This window comes from Salvelinus namaycush, chromosome 20, assembly GCF_016432855.1.
Source record: "Salvelinus namaycush isolate Seneca chromosome 20, SaNama_1.0, whole genome shotgun sequence".
In the NCBI taxonomy this organism is placed as follows: Eukaryota; Metazoa; Chordata; class Actinopteri; order Salmoniformes; family Salmonidae; genus Salvelinus; species Salvelinus namaycush.
In genome coordinates, this window is record NC_052326.1 from 15,085,488 (window position 1) to 15,097,384 (window position 11,897).

The 11,897-nt window shown below is 42.0% G+C and overlaps 1 protein-coding gene across 2 annotated transcripts; it reads right to left on the minus strand.

Annotated features, from left to right (window-relative positions):
• Positions 1 to 347: 347 nt before the first annotated feature.
• LOC120065066 (protein FAM83D-like) lies at positions 348 to 4,784 on the minus strand. 2 transcript variants are annotated; one of them, XM_039015750.1, is made up of 4 exons: positions 4,373 to 4,784; positions 2,086 to 2,253; positions 1,807 to 1,931; positions 348 to 1,618 (listed from the first exon to the last, which is right to left on the minus strand). In XM_039015750.1, the coding sequence occupies exons 1-4, from the start codon at positions 4,643 to 4,645 to the stop codon at positions 601 to 603; spliced, it is 1,584 nt and encodes a 527-aa protein (XP_038871678.1). In that variant the 5' UTR covers positions 4,646 to 4,784; the 3' UTR covers positions 348 to 600. The 2 variants fall into 2 exon arrangements, with proteins under 2 accessions (XP_038871678.1, XP_038871677.1); XM_039015749.1 differs by having other exon boundaries at positions 4,163 to 4,784.
• Positions 4,785 to 11,897: the final 7,113 nt, after the last annotated feature.

Sequence of the window (11,897 nt, forward strand, 5' to 3'; positions counted from 1 at the left end):
ACAGTTCTTGTGCTAGCGTGGCTTCCAGAGGCAGTTTGGAACTCGGTAGTGAGTGTTGCAACAGAGGACAGACAATTTTTACACGCTATGGGCTTCAGCACTCGGCGGTCCCGTTCTGTGAGCTTGTGTGGCCTACCACTTTGCGGCTGAGCCGTTGTTGCTCCTAGACGTTTCCACTTCACAACAACGGCACTTACAGTTGACTGGAGCAGCTCTAGCAGGGCAGAAATGTAATGAACTGACTTGTTGGAAAGGTGGCATCCTATGATGGTGCCATGTTGAAAGTCACTGATCTCTTCAGTATAGGCCACTCTACTGCCAATGTTTGTCTATGGAGATTGCATGGCTGTGTGCTAGATTTCATTAACCTGTCAGCAACGGGTGTGGCTGAAATAGCCGAATCCACCAATTTGAAGGGGTGTCCACATCAGTTTGGCCATGTAGTGTACTTTCAAAATCTTAAGACTAAGGAAGAATAATCCTCAAATATTTCATATTGCCCTTTAAACCCATTTGTTTCAGGTAGTGTATACCTACGAAACACAGAACCCTTTCCACAACACCCATAATCTCCAAGGCCCTGCAGCCCAATAAGTTATTTTATTGTAGACATCTGGCCTTTGGCCAAGTGTCCATGCCCACACTGTCCATCAGCAGGCCAGGGTTATGCCCCTGCCTCTGTTTCCACTCTTTCTGGGACTTGCATGCTCTATGCAGCCCGAGCCCCGGGGCCATGTTGGTGAGGTCTACCAGCTCACGGCGGTGGGACAGCATGGTCCCCATGTGCTCCAGCTTGGAGCGGATGTTGGAGTAGTGATACTGACGCTCTTTGGTCAGCTTGTGGAAGCACTCCCTCAGGTTCCCATCGGGGGGCGAGGTACAGTGACGGATTGCAGGGCAATGGTCCACCCCATGGGGGACGAGGTGCTGCCTGGGGGAGGTAGAGATGGAATCTGAGGAGGCAGCTTCATTCTGGATGTTGTCGGTCTGGTTATTGGTGGTGGTAAAGTGGGTAACTGTAGCCTTGTTGGGGGAGAGGCGGTTAGTGTACTGAGTCAGATCTGTCTGCACTCCACTGTCCACCATGGGGCAGCTGGTCTGGGTGGAGACATGACAAGGAGTGACGAGGGGTGTGACCAGCACATCCACTGCTGCTGTGACAGTGGCAGGGTCACCTGTAGGCAAGCACTGAGCAGCACTTCCAGACAGGATCTCCTGCATGTGCTGCTGCTCCATCCAGTCTTCCCCTATGGTGGAGGAGTCCGAGACCGGGCTGCTCTTACGGCCCCTCTCCCCAGTCTCCTCTCTGTGGGGCAGCACTGCCACAGCCTGGGCCCGGCTGGGTGTGCTGGTCAGACAGACAATTTCCCCCAATACTTCCAGACAGACAGGCTCGACTGGGGGCCTTTCTCTGGCCGGCTGAGGGGATGACGTGACAGGGAGTTTGATGAGCAGGTGGTCGTAGATGCCACTGATTCGGGCACTGGCTGGGCCCCTGGTAATAACAGGCATGGACTGGGCATACAGGATGCGGAACTCCTCATCAAAGTTCTCAGTGATCTGGCCAGACAACTCAATCAGGTTGCTGCTGTTTAGTTTCCCATCAGTCCAATTGAACCTAAGAATTAACCAAAATGCTTTACAGTTGTATACCCCATTTCAGTCAAATAAGGATGGCTACATCACTTACAGTAGCTTGATTCATACAAGGGGAAAGTATTTAGTAATGTTTTATTGCTTATTGCTCGGGACGTTTTTCAATGCTATACTGTATAATGCCTTGTTGGTAAAGCAGGAAGTCTTTACCTGTAGGAGCCTGTAGCCACTCTGTTCCCATCAATCAACATGAACCGTTCATGAACCTTTCCAGTAATCTTGGCCCCTGATCTCATGAAGTACGTACCACCAGTTATGGTCCTCACTCGCATTTGCTTAAAGGAATGAAACAAAAACAGTATGAAATACAAGCCTGTCACTGGTCACTTATAAAACATGCAGACAGCATGATGATGCTACTTGCATTGAAACTGTAATCATGGCTTATCGGAGATACGACACAAAGGTGGAGTCATCACACCCACATACCTGAAGCTCGTCCAGGCGCACATTGATGTTGTTGCACATTTTGAGGAATGCGGGCACACATGAGTGTTCCAGCAGGATGTAAACTGGAACTCGGTGCTGCGTGCATGCCTCCTGAAGATCCTTGAATATGTCCAGGTCTGTCAGAGAGTCTGTCACTATGGCAATCACCTGTAATGGTACATCAATCATTGGTTAGTCAAAGCACCATTCAGGTCCGGTTTACAATTTTAAAGAGACTGCTCTTCTGACTTACTATTTGTGAGGCAGGGTCACTCTGAATGGGCTCTTATACTTGCTGGTGCCCACAAACCAGGTCTTAATCAAACATTAAGAAGGAGAAAACACTGAGCCAGCTCCTCTATTGGCCACACTCTCTCTGTCATGTGTACTTAAATGATCCTCGCTTGCAGTCAACTGTGGTCTGTTGCCATTGCAATCATATGTAATGCTTGGTCAGCAAACAAATGAGTTTCTCTGACAGGGACAATCAGGCTCATTGTGAGGTGCTTTTAGAACTCCTGCTGTCTGACCTCATGTTCTCCAGAAGCAGGTTAGAAATTTGTTGCAATGATGTTAGCTTTTCTTGATAAAATTGCATTTTCTAGTGCCCTCTCAAGGATAATAACTCAATAGCGTACAGATCAAGGGCCCTTTGGGGCATTTTCTAAATTGTTATTCTCAAACTGATGCTGAGCAACTATAAGGCCTGAAGCAGAGAGAAATTCAATTTACTGCAACTCAAACCTGATTTCTCTACTTTAGCTGTAAACCTACCTACAGCGCACCTGCACGCATAGGCAGATCGACACTCAAGGCTAAGCATTAAGAAAAGAGCACAAACATTGCGAAAAGCATGTTCAGACACATTCATTTATGTACTATTACTGTAGGTGCTCCTCTGAACCACAGGCTTGGAGTTTGGAGCCTTTTCCTCATTCTCTCCATTCTGGAACATTAACTCATCAGGATGGTAAGGAAACTGCATCAAACTGACAGTTCCAACATGTCCAGAAATGTGTTGAGTTTGAACATGTGACTAACATTAATGGGGTTCTTTCTTTTGTCTGACCTTTATGAGCAAGTATCTACTGCTCTTCAAAATGGGTAATATAGTTTTCTATAAGAATCTGTGAATTATAAAGGAGAAAAAAAACAATGCTTTTGAGAAGCTGAACATCAAACAGTATAAAGGTTAATCCAGACCTCACAAATATTTATATACCAGACCAGTCAATCACCCAGGGAGCACCGTCTGACTCCAACGTCCAAGGAAGTTGAAAAGACATACAAATTTGGTCTGTCCGTTCTGACCTTGATTTCAATGACCACAGATGTTTTTTGGACCGGACTCGATTTATCACAAACCAAACATAGGCGTCAACAAACAATTCTTAGATTGGTAAATTAGTCTAGCCTACTATCTAAACTTGTAGTAAACATGGCCGAATACCACCGGTCACGTGCCAAGGGGCCCTGACCTCCAGGGTGTACGGCATTGATTTTGTTAGTCACTCTTACTAAGATATCATTAACATGGCATAAGTCATGGCAAAATGTGTAAAATTGCCAATAGCTTTAAAACAGAAATAATGTTTCTCCACCCCAAAATGAGTAGAATTGCATGGCATTCGCTATAATATTTAAAAATGTTCTCTCCGCCCCATGGTAAAATGTGTAGAACTGCAAAAAACTTGCTTTAAAACTGAGAAATCCAGTCATGGTCTCAAATTCTAGTTGAACACACAATGTGAAAGTTTGAAATTTGATTGTCAGCAATTTTTCGATTGTTATGTCAGTCACTCAATTAGCCATGTCAGCTAACAATTTTTAGATTGGTAAATAAGACTAGCCAGTTATCTAAACCAAATCTCGTTTAGGAGGGCCCATAAAAGGCTAGAGCCGGCCCTGCATGGCTGGTTTGAATTTTACATTCGAGGTGTGCCAAATTCAGGCAAATACAAAATGGGTCCTTCCATATATGCCTATAACATTAATCTGTATCACTAAACAACACACATAAAACTCAACACGTGGTATGTCTATTGATGACCATTTTAATATTTTGTTCATTTATTACCTCCTTGGCACTTTTTATCATTCTTCTCGCAGTTTCCTTACAACTATAGATGCATTCCCCATAGCTGGGTTGGAAGTGTGCGACAGCACGAGTGACTCCTCGGTAAGAGCCCGATGTAAAGGCGGGCCAGCCGATTTCCAACAGCGGTGGCTCCACGTCTGAGACCTCGGGAAAGTAAGTCACGGAGGAGCAGTCCATGGAGCTACTTACCGACTGCTCAATGATCACGTTTTCCCCCTGGAGGGACGCACAGCGCGGGACCACCGCAGCACTGCCAATCTGTTTGATCTCGTCATCTGAGAGAAAGTTCGGAATTTGTTCTTTTCTTAGAAAATCCAGAAAGGAATTAACTCCACCTGAAATAAGCTCCTCTAACGCTAATCGGTGCTTTTCGTTATACAACTCCTGTACATTCAAATATTTTCCCTGCCTTGTTGACGGCCACCTTCCAGGTGAATCGTCCAAACATTGCGATAGAGCCATAATGTTACTATTAAGAATATACAGTAACCATTAAATTCAGGGATCCTCCTATACGTGTGAAACAATGTAGCCAGAAAAAAGGCACATTTGTATTTTGCGTTGAACTCAGTTCCAGCCCATCCGTAGTAGGCGTTGGTTACTCGAAAGTTGTGCAACCCGATTTGTGTACACAAGCCTGCGCTTTAGAGCGCTCTGCTAAACGCGCTCGCTCATTGGCCAGCAGTTTGAATTTGAAGCCAAACAAACCCTTGTATCCAGTATCCACTTTCAAATCACGACCCCAAATTCCCGGACTACCGTAGTAAATTGCAGGCTATATTTTGACACAACGAAGGCCTATAGGTAGGCCTGCCCTAAAGTACTGTATATCATATGATGATAAAAATAAACAAAAGCCTATTTGGCTGAACTTACCATGACATTGACGTTTTCAGTATTTAAAATTAGACCAGGTAATCATTACCGCAGTTAACCATGTGTGTTATCAAGTTATGTTAGTTGTGTTATCAAGTAATTGATCATGTCTAGGGTGACCACATTTAAAATACCCAAATGCGGGACAACAGGACGATTTAGGCGGGACATTCGCGGGACAGTGTAGTCTACATGAATAATGTTTTAGGTTGCATTATTATTATTATTTTTTATTTCACCTTTATTTAACCAGGTAGGTCAGTTGAGAACAAGTTCTCATTTACAACTGTGGCCGGGCCAAGATAAAGCAAAGCAGTGCGACAAAAACAACAACACAGAGTTACACATGGAATAAACAAACGTACAGTCAATAACACAATAGAAAAAGCTATGTATCGTGTGTGCAAATGTAGTAAGATTAGGGAGGTAAGGCAGTAAATAGGCCATAGAGGCGAAATAATTACAATTTAGCATTAACACTGGAGTGATAGATGTGCAGATGATGATATGCAAGTAGAGATACTGGGGTGCAAAAGATCAACAACAACAAAAAATAACAATATGGGGATGAGGTAGTTGGGTGTGCTATTTAAAGATGGGCTGTGTACAGGTACAGTGATCGGTAAGCTGCTCTGACAGCTGATGCTTAAAGTTAGAGAGGGAGATATAAGTCTCCAGCTTCAGTGATTTTTGCAATTCGTTCCAGTCATTGGCAGCAGAGAACTGGAAGGAAAGGCGGCCAAAGCAGGTTTTGGCTTTGGGATGACCAGTGAAATATACCTGTGTGCGTGTGCTACGGGTGGGTGTTGCTATGGTGACCAGTGAGCTGAGATAAGGCGGGGCTTTTCCTAGAAAAGACTTATAGATGACCTGGAGCCAGTGGGTTTGGCAACGGATATGAAGCGAGGGCCAGCCAACGAGAGCATACAGGTCGCAGTGGTGGGTAGTATATGGGGCTTTGGTGACAAAACGGATGGCACTGTGATAGACTACATCCAATTTGCTGAGTAGTGTTGGAGGCTATTTTGTAAATGACATTGCCGAAGTCAAGGATCAGTAGGATAGTCAGTTTTACGAGGGTATGTTTGGCAGCATGAGTGAAGGAGGCATTGTTGCGAAATAGGAAGCCGATTTTAGATTTAATTTTGGATTGGAGATGCTTAATGTGAGTCTGGAAGGAGAGTTTACAGTCTAACCAGACACCTAGGTATTTGTAGTTGTCCACATATTCTAAGTCAGAACTGTCCAGAGTAGTGATGCTAGTCGGGCGGGCGGGTGCGGGCAGCAATCGGTTGAAGAGCATGCATTTAGTTTTACTAGCATTTAAAAGCAGTTGGAGGCCACAGAAGGAGTGTTGTATGGCATTGAAGCTCGTTTGGAGGTTTGTTAACACAGTGTCCAAAGAAGGGCCAGATGTATACAGAATATTGTTAGGTGCGTGAATTGGAGCAATGTACTGTCCTGCCTGACCATTTTGGAGTAAAATGTACATATTCACTTTAGGAATGTAGTGGAGTAAAAGTAATCAAAAATATAAATAGTAAAGTAAAGTACAGATACGAAACGAATGAAATATACTGAACAAAAATATAAACGTAGCATGCAACAATTTCAAAGATTTGACTGAGTTACAGTTCATATAAGGAAGTCAGCCAATTGAAATGAATTCATTAGGTCCTAATCTACGGATTTCACATGACTGGGCAGGGATGCAGCCATGGGTGGGCTGGGAGGGCATAGGCCCACCCATTTGGCAGCCAGGCCCAACCAATCAGAATTAGTTTTTCCCCATAAAAGTGTTTTTTTACCGACAGAAATACTCCTCAGCACCACCCCTACTCACCTCTCAGAGGATCCCACAGGTAAAGAAGCTAGATGTGGAGGTCCTGGGCTGGCGTGTTAACACGTGGTCTGCGGTTGTGATGCCGGTTGGACGTACTGCCAAATTCTCGAAAACGACATTGGAGGCAGCTTATGGTAGAGAAATTAACATTAAATTCCCTGGCAACAACTCTGGTGGGCCTTTCTGCAGTCATTATGCCAATTGCACATTCCCTCAAAACTGTGGCATTGTGTTGTGTGACAAAACTGCACATTTTAAATTGGCCTATTATTGTCCCCAGCATAAGGTGCACCTGTGTAATGATCATGCTGTTTAATCAGCTTCTTGATATGCCACACCTGACAGGTGGATGGATTATCTTGGCAAAGGAGAAATGCTCACGAACATGGATATAAACTTGTGTGCACAACATTTTTGAGAAATAAGCTTTTTGTGCATATGGAACATTTCTGGGATTTTTTATTTTAACTCATAAAACATGGGACCAACACTTTACATGTTACGTTTATATTTTTGTTCAGTGTAGCATGTTACTTTAACATATTTTTTAAAACTTAAGTAGCCTACTTTATAACACCACTGCTAGGAAGGGAGACTTAAAATGGGATTGAGTGAAGTAGCAGAAAACATGTTGAATAAGCAAGTAATGAGCATGGAGAGCCTCAGTCACTATTTACTTAATTTTGTAGCTCTTAGTCAGAAGCACGCATTTTGTTAGTGTCCTCTCCAAGTTTAGCTGTCCTCTCCAAGTTTAGCTGGAATTTAGCCCAAAAGGATTTCAGAAATATGATTGGTTGATGATAGGCCTATGACATTGGCCTACATCTCGTCTTGCATTGCGCAGAATATCAGATCTCCACAATGATTGGAGAAGTGTTTATCACCAGTCAATTTAGGCTACCACATGCTTATGATTTCTTTCCATAAGCGCAACGTGACTGCAAGAGACAGGTTGGAATGTCTGACTGAAATACAGCACAAATCAACCATTTAAAAAAATAAATGTGTTGATAAAATCCGGGACATGTGGTCACCCTGATCATGACTGTGTAGCCTTAATCTCTCATGGACAGACTATACGTAAAGGATCTGACAAATTAGGCCAATGTGTGACTTGAGTTTTGGGTTTACCCATTTAATCCCATCGGTCACAATAGTGAACTATTTTTGTTGTTGTTGTACTTTACAGGCTCTAGAGAAGTTAAATTGTACTTATAAGTAATTTATTATGCATTATTTAGGTGTCTAGTATGTTTCAGAGAAGTTGCATATGATTTCTCAAAATGGTCACAAGGCCACAAGCATATCCTCCAAGGTGTACTTTTACAGACAAATTTGGCACCAGAGGTCTGTATTGAACAGATTAAAAAACAAATACATTGTTGAAATGTTAAAATATTTTCTTTGTAAATATAATGTTTAAAGGGTCTAGTTATCATACAGTACCAGTCAAAAGTTTGGACACACCTACTCATTCAAGGGTTTTTCTTTATTTATTTTTTTACAATTTTCTACATTGTAGAATAATAGTAAAGACATCAAAACTATGAAATAACACATATGGAATCATGTAGTAACCCAAAAAGTTTTAAACAAATCCAAATATATTTTATATTTGAGATTCTTCAAATTAGCCACCCTTTGCCTTGATGACAGTTTTGCACAGTCTTGGCATTCTCTCAACCAGCTTCATGAGGAATTATTTTCCAATAGTCTTGAAGGAGTTCCCACATATGCTGAGCACTTGTTGGCTGCTTTTCCTTCACTCCAATTCATCCCCAACCATCTCAATTGGGTTGAGGTTGGGGGATTGTGGAGGCCAGGTCATCTAATGCAGCACTCCATCACTCTCCTTGGTCATATAGCCCTTACACAGCCTGGAGGTGTGTTTAGGGTCAAGGTCCTGTTGAAAACAAATTATAGTCCCACTAAGCGCAAACCACATGGAATGGCATATCGCTGCAGAATGCTGTGGTAGCCATGCTGGTTAAGTGTGCCTTGAATTCTAAATAAATCACAGACAATGTCACCAGCAAAGGACCCCCACACCATCACGCCGCCTTCTCCATGCTTAACGGTGGGAACCACACATGCGGAGATCATCCGTTCACCTACTCTGCGTCTCACAAAGACATGGCGGTTAGAACCAAAAATGTCAAATTTGGACTCATCAGACCGAAGGACAGATTTCCACCGGTCTAATGTCCTTTGCTCATGTTTCTTGGCCCAAGCAAGTCTCTTCTTAATATTGGTGTCCTTTAGTAGTGGTTTCTTTGCAGCAATTCGACCATGAAGGCCTGATTCACGCAGTCTCTGAACAGTTGATGTTGAGATGTGTCTGTTACTTTAACTCTGTGAAGCATTTATTTGGGCTGCAATTTCTGAGGCTGGTAACTCTAATGAACTTATCCTCTGCAGCAGAGGTAACTCTGGGTCTTCCTTTCCTGTGGCGGTCCACATGAGAGCCAGTTTCATCATAGCGCGTGATGATTTTTGCTACTGCACTTGAAGAAACTTTTCCGGATTGACTAACCTTCATGTCTTAAAGTAATGATGCACTTTCGTTTCTCGTTATTTATTTGAGCTGTTCTTGCCATAATATGGACTTGGTATTTTACCAAATAGGGATATCTTCTGTATACCACAACTACCATGTCACAACACAACTGATTGGTTCAAATGCATTAAGGAAAGCAATTCCACAAAATAACTTTTAACAAGGCACACCTGTTAATTGAAATGCATTCCATGTGACTACCTCATGAAGCTGGTTGAGAGAATGCCACGAGTGTGAAAATCTGTCATCAAGGCAAAGGGTGGCTACTTTGAAGAATCTCAAATATAAAATATATATATGGTTACTACATGATTCCATATGTGTTATTTCATAGTTTTGATATCTTCACTATTATTCTACAATGTAGAAAATAGTAAAAATAAAGAAAGTAGTGTGTCCAAACATTTGACTGGTACTGTATGTGCCTTTAATTTTCAATACATTGAATCCATGATGCTCGTGGTAGACTATGAAAATATCCTAGCGGTCACATTTGTGCCCAATGGGAAAATGCATTGGCTCTAACTTATTATATATATTTCATCAGCAGATGATTTCTTTTTTCAGTAGATTGAAGTTGAGTTGGGTTATGAATATACTTGGTCAATATCATCTTACAGAGGATTTTACCATTATCCATTAGTCTTTACATATGTTTAAATCAGTGATTTTGACTGTTAAACGTCATATTTTGTTATTTCAGTGGGAATCGGCCATGTATAGACCCATAAACTGAATTAGTGTAATAACTTAACAAACATTTTATGTCAATGGGTTTGTTTGTTGCACAATGATAGACCTGGTTTAAGTGAGTTTTGCAGAATAGTCACAAGAGTAGACCTGGTTTGTATGAATGTTGAGACTTGGACACTGGAGTAGACCTGTTTTATGTGAGTATGCCCATGGATTTACCTGGTTTATATGAGTAATGGGGTGTGGGGATACACAAGGCTCATACGGGTAATGGGTCTGGATGAACCTCTATTGCCCATTCAAATCTCTGGTACTAAAAAAGTGAATGGGGCAGGGGCACATGTGTTATAGCACTGTACTATGAGTTTATCTATGAAAGTATTATTGTATACAAGTCAGAGGTTGCAAGACTAAGATATGCAAATAACAGGGTTGGGGTGTGCAGTGTATAGCTGGATATAGGCTACTGTTGGTGACTTGGGGAATACAGCCATAAGGAAAGTGGGTAACATGGCTGAGATAGGCAAGTAACAGGGATGAGGTATATTGGCAAAGGAACGGGGGTCTATGAGTAACAAATAGGGCATTTGGTAGGTTGTCCAATAAAAAAAGCATATTTTGACCAATGGGTAAAATCTCATGTCGCTATCATAATACGTTCCAAATGTATTATTTACCCGTGTAGCATATTCAAAATCAGAGCGGCTAAATCAATGGAGGCCAGAGGAAAACATTTGGTCATAAATCAGGAAAATAGCATCGTGTCAGCTAGGCTGGATGCTGAGCGAGAATTAAGGCTTCCTGACAGACTTACTATTGAACTCGTAATTTTTTTTCTCAAATCCAGAGGACATAAAACAATATAGAGGTAAGATAGATATTGATTTTGCCACATGACATGTAGTATTTTCATATTTTAGTATACGTTGTTCATATTAATGCTAAGTTCCTGTTCTTTTTTGAAGACTTCTCACCAAAACAAGTGTATCTCAGTGAAATGTCAACGGAGCACTGAGCTTACCTCAAACTTTTTATTTTCAAAGCCTTTTACATTTAATTCAGCTCGTGCCATGCTAATTTTGCTATTTGCGACCCCCAGACACGACTTGGAAGGCGACAACCACAAAATGTAAAATCCTCGAAAGTTTTTGTGATAAAGCTGCTAAGCGCTGTCCACAAAGTTTGGTGCTTTGGCTATTATCAGATGTATTAGGTTACGAAATCCGACTTTTTGGATATAATGTTAATGATATGTCAGAGAAAGACCCCACTGAACGATTCAGAACATGAATATTCATATTTGTCTTGGTAAAATGTATTTTATAACATATGGAAATGTCATCACTAAAGTTTTCACCGGGTGGACACGCTACATTTAGGGCTAGGCGATGGGTGTATCGGTAGGCTACTTGATTGTATCAATATTAGGGTATTGGAAAGTGGGTGTTAGGCCATGGGGGTAACAGGGCTGGGGTGTGTAGGTAATTAATTGGGTTTAGGTGTGTGGGTAAGTGGGCTGAGGTATATAGATATTGGGGCTGAGGAATAGGAAAACAAGTCTGTAAATGGTATTATAGGCAGAGCACTTAATTTGGCCTTTATTTAACTAGGAAAGTCAGTTAAGAACAAATTCTTATTTTCAATGACGGCCTAGGAACAGTGGGTTAACTGCCTTGTTCAGGGACAGAACAAGAGATTTTTACCTTGTCAGCTCAGGGATTCGATCTTGCAAACTTTCGGTTACT

Excerpts from the sequence above, each read along its gene's own strand:
- LOC120065066 (XM_039015749.1), bottom strand. The coding sequence starts at position 4,645 with ATGGCTCTATCGCAATGTTTGGACGATTCACCTGGAAGGTGGCCGTCA. Across the intron at positions 2,254-4,162 it reads TGATAAAAAGTGCCAAGGAG|GTGATTGCCATAGTGACAGA; the intron begins GTAATAAATGAA and ends GTACCATTACAG. Across the intron at positions 1,619-1,806 it reads GTGGCTACAGGCTCCTACAG|GTTCAATTGGACTGATGGGA; the intron begins GTAAAGACTTCC and ends GTTAATTCTTAG.